General features: G+C 44.5%; 1 protein-coding gene across 10 annotated transcripts in view; it reads left to right on the top strand.

The window, feature by feature from the left end:
* Nucleotides 1-17,554, top strand: part of soat2 (sterol O-acyltransferase 2) — a 28,366-nt gene that overhangs the window by 8,138 nt on the left and 2,674 nt on the right. For all 10 annotated transcript variants that reach the window (XR_011670719.1, XR_011670715.1, XR_011670721.1 and 7 more), the window contains exons 7-14: nucleotides 1,102-1,384; nucleotides 3,127-3,202; nucleotides 4,431-4,636; nucleotides 5,274-5,403; nucleotides 13,118-13,215; nucleotides 13,366-13,464; nucleotides 16,662-16,797; nucleotides 17,241-17,386. Coding sequence is in view for 2 of the 10 variants with exons in the window: in XM_071366375.1 (XP_071222476.1) it covers nucleotides 1,102-1,384; nucleotides 3,127-3,202; nucleotides 4,431-4,636; nucleotides 5,274-5,403; nucleotides 13,118-13,215; nucleotides 13,366-13,464; nucleotides 16,662-16,797; nucleotides 17,241-17,386 (1,174 nt within the window). In the remaining 8 variants the exon portion in view is untranslated. The remainder of the gene's footprint in view (nucleotides 1-1,101; nucleotides 1,385-3,126; nucleotides 3,203-4,430; nucleotides 4,637-5,273; nucleotides 5,404-13,117; nucleotides 13,216-13,365; nucleotides 13,465-16,661; nucleotides 16,798-17,240; nucleotides 17,387-17,554) is intronic.

Here is a 17,554-nt window from a genome sequence, read left to right as displayed (position 1 = left end):
TTAAGAAAAGATTTACCAAAGGAACTAAAGTCAAAAATAATAAAGAGTAACACAATAAAATAACAATAACGAGGCTATATACAGGAGGTACCGGTACCGAGTCAATGTGCAGGGGTACAGGTTAGTCGAGGTAATTTGTACATGTAGGTAAAGGGACTATGCATAGATAATAAACAGAGTAGCAGCTGTGTAAAAACAAATGGGTGGGGTCATTGTGGCTAGGAGTCTTTGACAATTTTTGGGGCTTTCCTCTGACACGCCTAGTATATAGGTCCTGGATGGCAGGAAGCTTGGCCCCATTGATGTATTGGGCCATACGCACTACCCTCTGTAGCACCTTATGGTCAGATGCCGAGCAGTTGCCATACCAGGCGTTGATGCAACCAGTCAGGATGCTGTTGATGGTGCAGCTGTAGAACTTTTTGAGGATCTGGGGACCCATGCCAAATCTTTTCGGTCTCCTGAGGGGGAAAGGTGTTGTCGTGCCCTCTTCACGACTGTCTTGGTGAGTTTGGACCATGACAGTTCGTTGGTGATGTGGACACCAAGGAACTTGAAACACACACGTTTAGTGTTACTTTTCAAGAATGGTAAAGGCGTCCGCATACACAGGTTGGGTTTGCTCCTAGCAGAACTCGTTTAGGTCGAAGCGACCGTCTGTGATCGCATACTCCCTAAAGACCTTTCGCTTGAAACACAGCAATATTACTGTTGTTTGTCCCTCTTCAGCCACTGTAGCGACATCATAGCCAGAAACACTTCCTCAAAATAGTCTGAATTCATCTAAGATAAATCAAGAAATCTGTCAATAGTTGTTTACGTTTTTTCACCGAAGAGGTCTTAATCTGGCAATTTTACATCTAACTAAGATGTTTGGTGTAGTATATCTCAAGTTTTAAAAAAATGCATAAAAAACTTAGCATCTCTTGTGGAATGACAACGAACACTTCATGTTCCCACTCCTACTGGGAGTAGTACTGTTGACCAATCACAGACAAAGGTTTAGACTGGGAAGCATACGATAAGCTTCAGACTTTACTAAGGTTTTTGAAGCATCCATTGTATTACGTTTCAATATATTCTATTCAATTCTATCCCCAGACTGGTGCTGGAGTTTGACCTGTTGTCCTATGCCTTTGGGAAACTACATATAGTAGCTTTGGCCTGGCTGTTGATGTTCAGCTACACGTTGGCCGTGCCCTACTATGCCCTGGCTCTCTGGGGGACTCTCTACCATCGCAGCCCGGTACAGGGGGTACTGTCGGTGGGCGCTGGGCTGGTGCTCTCCGTCTTGCAGGCCGCTGTACTGGGGATTCTCCCTGTATACGTGGTGTTTCACTACCAGCTGCCTCCAGCCTCACGATTCATCATCATATTGGAACAGGTATGTAAAGTCAACACTATGACACTATGACATTTGGAATTACTAGAAGAGGTATGGATGGATGTGTGTACCTACAGTGGAGTGGTGTAGATCTGTCTGGTAGTGGTGAGTGGTGGAGATCTGTCTGATAGTGGTGTGTGGTGGAGATCTGTCTGGTAGTGTGGTGGAGATCTGTCTGGTAGTGGTGTGTAGTGGAGATCTGTCTGATAGTGGTGTGTGGTGGAGATCTGTCTGGTAGTGTGGTGGAGATCTGTCTGGTAGTGTGGTGGAGATCTGTCTGGTAGTGGTGTGTAGTGGAGATCTGTCTGATAGTGTGGTGGAGATCTGTCTGATAGTGGTGTGTAGTGGAGATCTGTCTGGTAGTGGTGTGTGGTGGAGATCTGTCTGGTAGTGGTGTGTGGTGGAGATCTGTCTGGTAGTGGTGTGTAGTGGAGATCTGTCTGGTAGTGGTGTGTAGTGGAGATCTGTCTGGTAGTGGTGTGTAGTGGAGATCTGTCTGGTAGTGTGGTGGAGATCTGTCTGGTAGTGGTGTGTAGTGGAGATCTGTCTGGTAGTGGTGTGTGGTGGAGATCTGTCTGGTAGTGGTGTGTGGTGGAGATCTGTCTGGTAGTGGTGTGTGGTGGAGATCTGTCTGGTAGTGTGGTGGAGATCTGTCTGGTAGTGTGGTGGAGATCTGTCTGGTAGTGGTGTGTAGTGGAGATCTGTCTGGTAGTGGTGTGTGGTGGAGATCTGTCTGGTAGTGGTGTGTAGTGGAGATCTGTCTGGTAGTGGTGTGTGGTGGAGATCTGTCTGGTAGTGTGGTGGAGATCTGTCTGGTAGTGGTGTGTAGTGGAGATCTGTCTGGTAGTGTGGTGGAGATCTGTCTGGTAGTGGTGTGTAGTGGAGATCTGTCTGATAGTGGTGTGTGGTGGAGATCTGTCTGGTAGTGTGGTGGAGATCTGTCTGGTAGTGGTGTGTAGTGGAGATCTGTCTGATAGTGGTGTGTGGTGGAGATCTGTCTGGTAGTGGTGTGTTTAGTAATTAAGTAAAGACAGTGATGAATATAGACACGAGCATCAACAACATCTCATATTATACAAGTTAAAGTAGAGAACTGATCCTGATTGGACAGTGTCCCATTGCTGCTTGTTGTGGCAGTATTTGTATTCATCCTGATTGGACCCGTCCCATCTCTGCTTGTTGTGACAGTGTTTATATTTATCTGGATTGGACACGTCCCATCTCTGCCCTGCTCCTCTTATCTTCACACTGATATTGTCAATAAAGAAAGGTTGATTTAATAAATCAGCTGGATGACTAGCTTGGTCATTTGTTATCTTTTTTTATAGAGTACTTTTTAGAATTGGCAGGAGAACATATGAGACTTTGGATGCAGTAACCAAACCTGGGTTCAAACACTATTTGAAATCATTTCAAATAATTTTTCTGAAGTTGATTGAGATTAGTTGGTGCAAGGGAAACAATAGAATAGTTACAAAAGATCAGCCCTGTCCATCTGGCACTCCAGGCAGGCTAAAGAAAAGGCTAAAAGTATTTGTAAGATTTCAAAAACTATTTGAACCCAGGTCTGGCAATAACTCTCACAAGGACAATTCTATTCCAATCCCTTGATTCATCTAAGGTGTGGATATCAATGTAACAAGTTACAGTCATTCATTGGTCATGATTGATTTGTTTTATTGACTTAGCTGGCTCCATTTGCCGTGTATAACGTTTACGTGTTGTCTCTCTCCCCTGTTCAGATCCGTTTCCTGATGAAAAGCTACTCTTTCATCCGAGAGAATGTCCCAGTCATCCTAAAACACAAGACAAAGGAAGGTAATGACAAGGATAATGTAATGTAATATAAAATAATGTATGTAATGACACAGAAACTACCACCCAATGACGATTGCATTTATATTGGAGTCATTCAGTGCATTCAACTGACCATGATGAGTCATAATGTCAATACAGTGTCAAAACCTCAGAACCGTGTCTAGTGTTTATAGAGGTGACATATAGAACCTCAGAACCTTGTCTAAAGTGTTTATAGAGGTGACATATAGAACCTCAGAACCTTGTCTAGTGTTTATAGAGGTGACATATAGAACATCAGAACCTTGTCTAAAGTGTTTATAGAGGTGACATATAGAACCTCAGAACCTTGTCTAAAGTGTTTATAGAGGTGACATATAGAACCTCAGAACCTTGTCTAAAGCGTTTATAGAAGTGGCATATAGAACCTCAGAACCTTGTCTAAAGTGTTTATAGAGGTGACATATAGAACCTCAGAACCTTGTCTAAAGCGTTTATAGAGGTGACATATAGAACCTCAGAACCTTGTCTAGTGTTTATAGAGGTGACATATAGAACCTCAGAACCTTGTCTAGTGTTTATAGAGGTGACATATAGAACCTCAGAACCTTGTCTAAAGTGTTTATAGAGGTGACATATAGAACCTCAGAACCTTGTCTAAAGTCTTTATAGAGGTGACATATACAACCTCAGAACCTTGTCGAAAGTCTTTATAGAGGTGACATATAGAACCTTGTCTAAAGTGTTTATAGAGGTGACATATAGAACCTCAGAACCTTGTCTAAAGTGTTTATAGATGTGACATATACAACCTCAGAACCTTGTCTAAAGTCTTTATAGAGATGACATATACAACCTCAGAACCTTTTCTAAAGTGTTTATAGAGGTGACATATAGAACCTCAGAACCTTGTCTAAAGTGTTTATAGAGGTGACATATAGAACCTCAGAACCTTGTCTAAAGTGTTTATAGAGGTGACATATACAACCTCAGAACCTTGTCTAAAGTGTTTATAGAGGTGACATATGGAACCTCAGAACCTTGTGTAAAGTGTTTATAGAGGTGACATATAGAACCTTGTCTAAAGTGTTTATAGAGGTGACATATACAGTAGAACCTTGGGGCCAGGATTTTTTCCTGACCATGTGGCCTGACCAAGATAAACTAGGCCCTGTATTGACATGACATCTCTTATATATCACCTCAACAGACAATACTGCCTGACTAATGACATCATTGTGTTTCTCAGGAGAGGGCCCCAGGGGAGAGGGCCCCAGGGGAGAGGGCCCCAGGGGAGAGGGTCTCAGGGGAGAGAGCCCCAGGGGAGAGGGTCCCAGGTTCCCAACGTTCTCGAGCTACCTCTATTTCCTCTTTGCTCCCACCCTCATCTACAGAGAGTCTTACCCCAGAAACCCACACATTAGATGGAACTATGTTGGCGTAACGTTTGCTAAGGTGAGTTATTTTCCTACTTTTAATCTTAATGATAGATTGTCTGTATTGTCTGCTGTAGATGTACAGTTCATGTTTTAGTCTATTTTAAAATAATCAGTGAATGTATTCACCCTAATAATAAATAATTGATTTGATTTTATACTGTAAAGTGTTTTTCCAGAGCCCAATTTACTTTATAAAGGGAGAGACTCCCCTTATTCGCCCTCTGTTGGTAGAGGTGTTGAATGCAGCCTGTGGCGCAGTATTGTTCCAGTAGCAGGTCATTGACATACCAGTATAGTTCAGGTCTCCAAGCTATACTATAATTTAACTGTTATCTTTAATCTTATCAGTATGTACAGTATGTTATTGAAGAATACATTTAGATTTGACCTTCAACCTCTAACCTAACAAACTAGAACTTTTGTCAGTAAGCCTTCTGTCTAGTGCATTCTGGGTCCTACCCCCTGATAAGTTCACATTGGATAAGGTCAAAGATAATTTTGTGTAGTATATTTTGCTTTTATAATTCTGAACTCTGGACAGATTCCTCTGCCATGGGAACTGGCAAGACCTCACAAACAGATCTGGTACCAGGCTTGCCATGGGTGACTTTTCCATTTATCCTCAACCTGTTTCCTTCCTGTCCTTCACTCAGATTCTGGGCTGTCTTTTCTATGGTTACTTTATCCTGGTGAGACTGTGCATCCCTGTCTTCATGAATGACAGCAACACGCCTTTCAGCACCAGAACACTGGTCCTGGCCTTGTTCCATGCTACACTTCCAGGTAATTCGTCAGTCAAATATAAATATATATATATAAAGCCACGTCAGTAGAAGAATGTAGCCTGTATTCTAATTGGGAGTGGTGAATTTGTATTAAAAAAATTAAAAACCTTTATTTAACTAGGCAAGTCAGTTAAAAACAAATTCTTATTTACAATGACGGCCTACCCCGGCCAAACCCAGACGACGCTCGGCCAGTTGTGCGCCCTATGGGACTCCCAATCACAGTCGGTTGTGATACAGCCTGGATTCAAACCACGTTGTCTGTAGTGACGCCTCAAGCACTGAGATGCAGTGCCTTAGACCGCTGAGCCACTCGGGAGCGCCAGAGTGAACTTTAACCTTTATTTAAGGAGGAAAGACCTTTGACCTTATCCAATGTGAACTTATCAGAGGGTAGGACCCAGAATGCACTAGACAGAAGGCTTACTGACAAAGTTCTAGTTTGTTAGGTTAGAGGTTGAAGGTCAAATCTAAATGTATTTGTCACATGCTTCGTGAACAAGAGGTCTAGACTAACAGTGAAATATGTACGGGCCCTTACCAACCATGGAGAGAGAAAGAAAACAGAGAAATAATAAAAAATTAAACACTTAATAATAAAGTGATAATAAATACGCAATGTGCAATTATACACGGGGTACCAGTACTGAGTTGTTGTTTAGGGGTACGAGGTAATTGAGGTAGATATTTACATATACAGTGGGGAGAACAAGTATTTGATACACTGCCGATTTTGCAGGTTTTCCTACTTACAAAGCATGTAGAGGTCTGTAATTTTTATCATAGAAACACTTCAACTGTGAGAGACGGAATCTAAAACAAAAATCCAGAAAATCACATTGTATGATTTTTAAATAATTAATTTGCATTTTATTGCATGACATAAGTATTTGATCACCTACCAACCAGTAAGAATTCCGGCTCTCACAGACCTGTTAGTTTTTCTTTAAGAAGCCCTCCTGTTCTCCACTCATTACCTGTATTAACTGCACCTGTTTGAACTCGTTACCTGTATAAAAGACACCTGTCCACACACTCAATCAAACAGATTCCAACCTCTCCACAATGGCCAAGACCAGAGAGCTGTGTAAGGACATCAGGGATAAAATTGTAGACCTGCACAAGGCTGGGATGGGCTACAGGACAATAGGCAAGCAGCTTGGTGAGAAGGAAACAACTGTTGGCGCAATTATTAGAAAATGGAAGAAGTTCAAGATGACGGTCAATCACCCTCGGTCTGGGGCTCCATGCAAGATTTCACCTCGTGGGGCATCAATGATCATGAGGAAGGTGAGGGATCAGCCCAGAACTACACGGCAGGACCTGGTCAATGACCTGAAGAGAGCTGGGACCACAGTCTCAAAGAAAACCATTAGTAACACACTACGCCGTCATGGATTAAAATCCTGCAGCGCACGCAAGGTCCCCCTGCTTAAGCCAGTGCATGTCCAGGCCTGTCTGAAGTTTGCCAATGACCATCTGGATGATCCAGAGAAGGAATGGGAGAAGGTCATGTGGTCTGATGAGACAAAAATAGAGCTTTTTGGTCTAACTCCACTCGCCGTGTTTGGAGGAAGAAGAAGTATGAGTACAACCCCAAGAACACCATCCCAACCGTGAAGCATGGAGGTGGAAACATCATTCTTTGGGGATGCTTTTCTGCAAAGGGGACAGGACGACTGCACCGTATTGAGGGGAGGATGGATGGGGCCATGTATCGCGAGATCTTGGCCAACAACCTCCTTCCCTCAGTAAGAGCATTGAAGATGGGTCGTGGCTGGGTCTTCCAGCATGACAACGACACGAAGCACACAGCCATGGCAACTAAGGAGTGGCTCCGTAAGAAGCATCTCAAGGTCCTGGAGTGGCCTAGCCAGTCTCCAGACCTGAACCCAATAGAAAATCTTTGGAGGGAGCTGAAAGTCCGTATTGCCCAGCGACAGCCCCGAAACCTGAAGGATCTGGAGAAGATCTGTAGGGAGGAGTGGGCCAAAATCCCTGCTGCAGTGTGTGCAAACCTAGTCAAGAACTACAGGAAACGTATGATCTCTGTAATTGCAAACAAAGGTTTCTGTACCAAATATTAAGTTCTGCTTTTCTGATGTATCAAATACTTATGTCATGCAATAAAATGCAAATTAATTACTTAAAAATCATACAATGTGATTTTCTGGATTTTTGTTTTAGATTCCGTCTCTCATAGTTGAAGTGTACCTATGATAAAAATTACAGACCTCTACATGCTTTGTAAGTAGGAAAACCTGCAAAATCGGCAGTGTATCAAATACTTGTTCTCCCCACTGTAACTAAGAAAAAGTGACAAATAATAAACAGTAGCAGCAGCGTATGTGATGAGTCCAAAAAATGTGTGGAAAATGGGTCAATGCAGATAGTTAAATAGTTAACCGAATAGTTACCCGGACTAACTATTTAGCGGCCTTATGGCTTGGGGGTAGAAGCTGTTCAGGGTCCTGTTGGTTCCAGATTGGTGCATCGGTACCACTTGCCGTGCGGTAGCAGAGAGAACAGTCTATGACTTGGGTGGCTGGAGTCTTTGACACCTTTTAGGCCCTCCCTCTGACACCGCCTGGTATAGAGGTTCTGGGTGGCAGGGAGCTCGGCCCCAGTGATATACTGGGCCGTTCGCACCAAATCAAATCAAATCAAATCAAATTTTATTAGTCACATACACATGGTTAGCAGATGTTAATGCGAGTGTAGCGAAATGCTTGTGCTTCTAGTTCCGACAATGCAGTAATAACCAACAAGTAATCTAACCTAACAATTCCACAACTACTACCTTATACACACACAAGTGTAAAGGGATAAAGAATATGTACATAAAGATATATGAATGAGTGGTGGTACAGAACGGCATAGGCAAGATGCAGTAGATGGTATAGAGTACGGTATATACATATGAGATGAGTACTGTAGGGTATGTAAACATAAAGTGGCATAGTTTAAAGTGGCTAGTGGTACATGTATTACATAAAGATGGCAAGATGCAGTAGATGATATAGAGTACAGTATATACATATGAGATGGGTAATGTAGGGTATGTAAACATTATATTAAGTGGCATTGTTTAAAGTGGCTAGTGGTACATTTTTACATAATTTCCATCAATTCCCATTTTTAAAGTGGCTGGAGTTGAGTCAGTATGTTGGCAGCGGCCGCTAAATGTTAGTGGTGGCTGTTTAACAGTCTGATGGCCTTGAGATAGAAGCTGTTTTTCAGTCTCTCGGTCCCTGCTTTGATGCACCTGTACTGACCTCGCCTTCTGGATGATAGCGGGGTGAACAGGCAGTGGCTTGGGTGGTTGTTGTCCTTGATGATCTTTATGGCCTTCCTGTGACATCGGGTGGTGTAGGTGTCCTGGAGGGCAGGTAGTTTGCCCCCGGTGATGCGTTCTGCAGACCTCACTACCCTCTGGAGAGCCTTACGGTTGTGGGCGGAGCAGTTGCCGTACCAGGCGGTGATACAGCCCGACAGGATGCTCTCGATTGTGCATCTGTAGAAGTTTGTGAGTGCTTTTGGTGACAAGCCGAATTTCTTCAGCCTCCTGAGGTTGAAGAGGCGCTGCTGCGCCTTCTTCACGACGCTGTCTGTGTGGGTGGACCAATTCAGTTTGTCCGTGATGTGTACACCGAGGAACTTAAAACTTTCCACCTTCTCCACTACTGACCCGTCGATGTGGATAGGGGGGTGCTCCCTCTGCTGTTTCCTGAAGTCCACAATCATCTCCTTTGTTTTGTTGACGTTGAGTGTGAGGTTATTTTCCTGACACCACACTCCGAGGGCCCTCACCTCCTCCCTGTAGGCCGTCTCGTCGTTGTTGGTAATCAAGCCTACCACTGTAGTGTCATCCGCAAACTTGATGATTGAGTTGGAGGCGTGCATGGCCACGCAGTCGTGGGTGAACAGGGAGTACAGGAGAGGGCTCAGAACGCACCCTTGTGGGGCCCCAGTGTTGAGGATCAGCGGGGTGGAGATGTTGTTACCTACCCTCACCACCTGGGGGCGGCCCGTCAGGAAGTCCAGGACCCAGTTGCACAGGGCGGGGTCGAGACCCAGGGTCTCGAGCTTGATGACGAGTTTGGAGGGTACTATGGTGTTAAATGCTGAGCTGTAATCGATGAACAGCATTCTCACATGGGTATTCCTCTTGTCCAGATGGGTTAGGGCAGTGTGCAGTGTGGTTGCGATTGCGTCGTCTGTGGACCTATTGGGTCGGTAAGCAAATTGGAGTGGGTCTAGGGTGTCCGGTAGGGTGGAGGTGATATGGTCCTTGACTAGTCTCTCAAAGCACTTCATGATGACGGAAGTGAGTGCTACGGGGCGGTAGTCGTTTAGCTCAGTTACCTTAGCTTTCTTGGGAACAGGAACAATGGTGGCCCTCTTGAAGCATGTGGGAACAGCAGACTGGGATAAGGATTGATTGAATATGTCCGTAAACACACCAGCCAGCTGGTCTGCGCATGCTCTGAGGACGCGGCTGGGAATGCCGTCTGGGCCTGCAGCCTTGCGAGGGTTAACACGTTTAAATGTTTTACTCACCTCGGCTGCAGTGAAGGAGAGCCCGCAGGTTTTGGTAGGGGGCCGTGTCAGTGGCACTGTATTGTCCTCAAAGCGGGCAAAAAAGTTGTTTAGCCTGTCTGGGAGCAAGACATCCTGGTCCGCGACGGGGCTGGTTTTCTTTTTGTAATCCGTGATTGACTGTAGACCCTGCCACATACCTCTTGTGTCTGAGCTGTTGAATTGCGACTCGATTTTGTCTCTGTACTGGGACTTAGCCTGTTTGATTGCCTTGCGGAGAGAATAGCTACACTGTTTGTATTCGGTCATGCTTCCGGTCACCTTGCCCTCTGTAGTGCCTTGCGGTTGGAGGCCGAGCAGTTGTCATACCAGGCGGTGATGCAACCAGTCAAGATTCTCTCGATGGTGCAGCTGTAGACCTTTTTGAGGATCTGAGGTCCCATGGCCAAATCTTTTCAGCCTTCTGAGGGGGAAGAGGCGTTATCGTGCCCTCTTCACGACTGTGTTGGTGTGTATGAACCATAATTGATCCTTAGTGATGTGGACACAGAGGAACTTTAATTTCTCGACCCGCTCCACTACAGCCCTGTTGATGTGAATTGGGGCATGCTCGGCCCTCCGTTTCCTAGTAGTCCATGATCAGCTCCTTTGTCTTGCTGGCGTTGAGGGAGAGGTTGTTTTCCTGGCACCACACTGCCAGGTCACCGTTCTCCTCCCTATAGGCTGTCTCATCGTCGTTGGTGATCAGACTTACCACCGTCATGTCGTTGGCAAACCTAATGGTGGCAATGGAGTCGTGCTGTCCACACAGTCGTGGGTGAACAGGGAGTACAGGAGGGGACCAAGCACACACCCCTGAGGGGCCCCCGTGTTGAGGGTGAGCAAGGCGGATGTGTTGTTGACTACCCTCACCACCTGGGAGAGGCCCATCAGGAAGTCCAGTATCCAGTCGCAGAGGGAAGTGTTCAGTCCCAGGGTCCTTAGCGTAGTGATGAGCTTGGAGGGCACTATGGTGTTGAATGATGAGCTGTAGTTAATGAACAGTGGTCTCACGTAGATGTTCCTCTTCTACAGCTGGGAAAGGGAAGTGTGTGGAGTGCAATATAGATTGAGTCACTTGTGGATCTGTTGGGGCGGAACGTGAATTGGAGTGGGTCCAGGGTGTTTGGGATGATGGTGTTGATGTGAGCCATCACCAGCCTTTCAATGTTTTTCATGGCTACAGATGTGAGTGCTATGGGGCGATAGTCATTTAGACAGGCTACTTTGGCATTCTTGGGCACAGGGACTATGGTGGTCTGCTTTAAACATGTAGGTATTACAGACTGGGTCAGGGAGAGGTTGAAAATGTCAGTGAAGACACTTGCCTGCTGGTCAGTGCATGGTCTGAGTACACGTCCTGGTAATCAGCTCTAGCCTTTAGCTCAGTGCGGATGTTGCCTGTAATCTATGGCTTCTGGTTGGGCAATGTACGTACGGTCACTGTGGGGACAATGCTGTCGATGCACTTATTAATGAAGTCTGTGACTGATGAGGTAAACTCCTTAATGCCATCGGATGGAACGCCACTTCTGTCTTGAGAGCGTCGCTGTTACTTCAAGGTTTCAGTTTTTGCTTGTAAGCAGGAATCAGGAGGATAGAGGTACAAGGCACTGCATCTCAGTGCTAGAGGCGTCACTACAGACCCTGGTTCAATTCCAGGCTGTATCACAACCGACTGTGATTGGGAGTCCGATAGGGAAGCTCACAATTGGCCCAGTGTCGTTCGGGTTAGGGTTTGGCCGGGGTAGGCCGTCATTGTAAATAAGAATTTGTTCTTAACTGACTTGCCTAGTTAAATAAAGGTCAAATAAAATTAAAATAAAAGATTTGCCAAATTAAGAGCGAGGGAGAGCTTTCTATGCGTTTCTGTGTGTGGAGTAAAGCTGATCTAGTTTTTTCGCCTCTAGTTGCACAGTTGATATGCTGGTAGAAATGAGGTAAAAGGGATTTCAGTTTTTATCCCTAAATATCACTGGTCACTAGGAGCACCGCTTCTGGATGAGCATTTTCTTGTTTGCTTATGGCCTTATACAGCTCATTGAGTGCGGTCTTAGTGCCAGCATCGGTCTGCGGAGGTAAATAGACAGCTACAAATAATATAGATGAACACTCTATTGGTAAATAGTACGGTCTACAGCTTATCATGAGGTATTCAACCTCAGGCGAGCAGTACCTTGATATTAGAGATCGCGTACCAGCTCTTGTTAACAAAGACACACTTCCCCTCTTGAGTTTACCCGACGCTGCCGCTCTGTCCTGCCGATGCATAGAAAAACCAGCTAGATGTAAATGATGTCCTTGTTCAGCCACGACTCCGTGAAACATAGAATATTATAGTTCTTCAGGTCTCGTTGATAGGATAGTCTCGAACGGAGCTCGTCCAGTTTTTTCTCCGGTGATTGTACGTTCGCCAGTAGAACGGAGGCTAGAGGCGGTTTTATGTACTCGCCGATGTAGTTTTGTCAGGGTGCCGGCACGTCGGCCTCTCTTACGTCGCCTGTTTTCTTGTCCGAGTCTCTGGGATCAGGGCCTGGTCCGGGGCGAGCAGTGCGTCCGCTGTTCTGATGTTCAGAAGCTCTTTTCGGGTCATCATCGCAAAAAAACACAAAAAACAGCCAGTAAAAGCAGCTGCTCTACATTGCAGCGCGATTCTATAGATCTACAGGTGATCTATTTACTATGAACGACAGGGAGGTTTGTCTCCCAGAGAGATAACACACTGTTCTTCATCTATGGTGTCTCCAGTCTATTCCCTAGGCTGTGATAGGAACTAGCATTACAATGAGATAATAATACCAATACAACCTCTGAGTTTATGGTTGTGACCCGATGTGTCAGTAGGTTGTCGAGTTCCTTACTGTGAGGTAAGTGGACAAGTCAGATAATTGAGTTACTTGAGTACGTTCTGACAGTGGGGTGGTAAATCTCTCTCTCTCTCTCCCACCCCCTCTCCTCTCCTCTCCTCTCTCCTCTCTCCTCTCTCCTCTCCCCTCTCCCCTCTCTCCCCTCTCCCCTCTCCTCTCTCCTCTCTCCTCTCTCCTCTCTCCTCTCTCCTCTCTCCTCTCCTCTCTCCTCCTCTACCTCTCTCCCACCCTCTCTCCCACCCCCTCTTCTCCCTCCCCTCCTCCCAGGTATGTTATTGCTACTGCTGGCGTTCTTTGCCTTCCTCCACTGCTGGCTAAACGCCTTCGCTGAGATGCTATGCTTTGCAGACAGGATGTTCTATAAGGTATAACTTTCACACACACACACAAATAGTCTACACGTAATACCTCTGAAACACACTGTCTTTTTGTTATAATCAGACCAGGAAAAACTCCCGGCACTTTAAAATGCCGTAGAACCAAATTCAATAATTTTCATCCTTTTTGTTCTGCAGGACTGGTGGAACTCGACATCGTTTGCCAATTACTACAGGACCTGGAACGTGGTGGTTCATGACTGGCTTTACTACTATGGATACAGAGATTTTCTCTGGGTAACTATCTCCGCTAAATCTCACCGTAAATATAGCCCCAAATCTCACCGTAAATATAGCCCCAAATCTCACTGTAAATATAGCCCCAAATCTCACCGTAACTATAGCCCCAAATCTCACCGTAAATATAGCCCCAAATCTCACCGTAAATATAGCCCCAAATCTCACCGTAAATATAGCCCCAAATCTCACCGTAAATATAGCCCCAAATCTCACCGTAAATATAGCCCCAAATCTCACCGTAAATATAGCCCCAAATCTCACCGTAAATATAGCCCCAAATCTCACCGTAAATATAGCCCCAAATCTCACCGTAAATATAGCCCCAAATCTCATACAGACCCACCACTGGAGCCAAGTTCCAGTGTTCGCATTCGAAAACAGAATATTCAAGAGATTTTTTTTTTTAATCTAAGAGATGAAATGGGATTGACCGTCCACAACCCTGTTAAACCTTCTGCTTGTAAAAAAGAGCTGACCTACTCTAACACCTAAAAGGCTTAATAACGAGAAATGAGGTAAAAAGGTTAAAAATGACTTCATCTATTTTAAAACTGCAGAGTAAGTAAAGCCATTGGCAGTAAAAGCTTGGAGGAAATACAGCTGACACACAGGTTAAAAAGACATGCTCCTTCAATTAGGTAAGAGCATGTGCACCTGTGTCAGAATGAACGACCAATGAGCAATGGGGGAAAAGTATCCAATTGTCATACTTGAGTAAAAGTAAAGGTACCTTAATAGTAAAAGTGAAAGTCACCCAGTAAAATAGTACCTGAGGAAAAGTCTAAAAGTATTTGGTTTTAAATATACTTAAGTACCAAAAGTAAAAGTAGAAATCATTTCAAATTCCTTATATTGAGTAAACCAGACGGCATAATTTTTTCTTGTTTTTGCTAATTTACGGAGAGCCAGGGGCACACTCCAACATTTAGACATAATTTACAAACGAAGAATTTGTGTTCAGTGAGTCCGCCAGATCAGAGGCAGTAGGGATGACCTGGGGCCTCATTTATAAAATGGACTTAATTAATATCCATTGTTATCTTAACATTTTACATTTTTTTTTACTTATCTTAAGTATGACTTATGCAAGAAAACCACGTATAAGTAGTTATTTATAAAACTTTACTGTGACGTGGAAATGATCTTATCTCTACTCAGAGTCTAGACTTGACGCAAGTGATTTTCCTGCTGGTTATGTATGGCTATTCTTTCTTCCTTTGCAGTTTAAGGTCTCGTTTCTTTTTCACATCAGACACAGTTCTGTCCTGCTGCCCCACCTCGTTCACTGCAGAGGCGACACACTCCCAAGATACCTGTTTGTCAACCCACTATTTAGTCCACCGAATAATACGTGTTGCCTGTTTTCAATCTCCACTACCATCGCCGTGATCTCGTCTTCCAGAACGTTTGCGTTTCTCTTTTGGTCCATGGCTATTCCTGACTAAACCCTCATTTGTGCCACCATTCTAGAAGGGGGAAATCACTGGTTGTATGGAACGTTTAGGTGCCATCAATTTTCAGTTAATTTGAGATTTATAGATGACAGGTACAAATGGGCTTCTTAGAACCTGCGTAAGCAAGGTTATTTATACTCAGTATCTTTTATGAATCCAACGTAGGCACGCCGTCAGAAATTATCTTACCACTAAGTTCAAGTATAAATCTAATACATTTTTTTAAATAAATGAGGCCCCAGGGATTTTCTCTTAATAAGTGAGTGAATTGGACCATTTTCCTGTCCTGTTAAGCATTCAAAATGTAATGAGTACTTTTGGGTGTCGGGGAAAATGTATGAAGTTCAACTTCATTATTATTTTGTTTAGGAATGTAGTGAAGTAAACAACTTAAGTAGTACTTTTAAGTATTTTTACTTAAGTACTTTACAACACTGTCAATGAGAACACAGTAACAATTATAATGACTGCACGGCCAGGCACGACTCCAACACCATCATTAAATTTGCCGATGACACAACAGTGGTAGGCCTGTTCACCGACCACAACGAGACAGCCTATAGGGAGGAGGTCAGAGACCTGGCTGTGTGGTGCCGGGACAACAACCTCTCCCTCAACGTGATCAAGACAAAGGAGATGATTGTGGACTACAGGAAAAAGAGGACCAAGCACGCCCCCATTCTCATCGGCAGGGCTGCAGTGGAGCAGGTTGAGAGCTTCAAGTTCCTTGGTGTCCACATCACCAACAATCAAACATGGTCAAAGCACACCAAGACAGTCGTGAAGAGGGCACGACAAAACCTATTCCCCCTCAGGAGACTGAAAAGATTTGGCATGGGTCCTCAGATCCTCAAAAGCTTCTACAGCTGCACCATCGAGAGCATCCTGACTGGTTGCATCACTGCCTGATATGGCAACTGCTCGGCCTCCGACCGCAAGGCACTACAGAGGGTAGTGCGAACGGCCCAGTACATCACTGGGGCCAAGCTTCCTGCCATCCATCCAGGACCTCTCCAGACTATTTGCAGTGCCCCCCCCTTTTACACCACTGCTACTCTCTGTTGTCATCTATGCATTGTCACTTTAATAACTCTACCTACATGTACATATTACCTCAACTAACCGGTGCCCCCGCACATTGACTCTGTATTGGCACCCCCCCTGTATATAGTCTCGCTGTTGTTATTTTACTGCTGCTCTTTAATTATTTGTTACTTTTATTTCTTATTCTTATCCGTATTTTTTTTTTAAACTGCATTGTTGGTTAGGGGCTCGTAAGTAAGCATTTCACTGTAAGGACTACACCAGTTGTATTCGGCGCATGTGACTAATAAAATGTAATTTGAAGACAATTAGCATTTTGGTGTGTGCAATTGGAAATTAGTGCAGGCATAGATTCTCCATTATATGTATTAACCGCCTCTTCCTCTCTGGCGCAGGCTTATGGAATGTTTGAATGGAATGGCGAATGAACAGAAATACAAAGACATTACGTGGACTTGCTTCACGGTTAAAGAAGTTACTTTAAAATGAGTCTCAGTACAAGTGAAGGCTTTTTATATAGAGAGACGAAGTGTCTCAAACGATACCCTATTACCTACGTCAGGTTAAAAGTTGTGCACTATAAAGGGAATAGGGTGTTATTTTGAACACAACTAGTGTCATGTTCATTGTGTATGTCCACTCGTCTCTGTGACCCTGTCCAACCCCTAACCTTTGACCTGTAACCCCTGACTGTAGCTGTCCAGAAGGAAGTTCCGTACGGCAGCCATGTTGTCAGTGTTCGCCGTGTCGGCCTTGGTCCATGAATATGTCTTCACCCTGGGCTTCGGATTCTTCTACCCAGTAATGTTCTGTCTCTTCGCTTTCTTCGGAGGTGAGCCACACACACACACACACACACACACATAACACACACACACACACACAACACACACACACACACACACACACACACACACACACACACACACACACATAACACACACACACACACACACAACACACACACAACACACACACACACACACACACACACATACACAACACACACACACACACACACACACACACACACACACACACACACACACACACACACACACACACACAGACACACACACATGTTCTGCCTCTACACTGTCATCAGAGATGATCCAGAGCCATAGACTATATTGGCCAGTTTCCCAGACATAGATTAAGTCTAGTCCCTTTAATATGCATTCAAGAATACCTCTGTGATGATACACTGTAACTTGAAATGATTTGTTTTGACAACAGAAAATAGTTTGATGATCTCTCTCTCTCTCTCTCTCTCAGTGGCGTTCAACTTCACTCTGAACGACAAGAGGAAGAGTCCTGTGTGGAACATCATGATGTGGACCTGTCTGTTCATTGGCCAAGGGGTCATGGTGTGTCTGTACTGCCAGGAGTGGTACGCCCAGATACACTGTCCTCGCACTGGGGTAGGTATCACCCACAGACATTATATACCATATGTTTACATATATTACGCTGGGTTACGTATCACAGCCAGATAACTATGAACGATCCAGTACAACGTTATCAGACATTAGCCAACGCTCATAGAAATGCCCATTAATCCACAAAATGATTCACATTTCCTCTTGCTG

Source organism: Salvelinus alpinus, chromosome 2, assembly GCF_045679555.1.
Source record: "Salvelinus alpinus chromosome 2, SLU_Salpinus.1, whole genome shotgun sequence".
Taxonomy (NCBI): Eukaryota; Metazoa; Chordata; class Actinopteri; order Salmoniformes; family Salmonidae; genus Salvelinus; species Salvelinus alpinus.
This window is presented reverse-complemented; position numbering and strand designations above follow the sequence as displayed.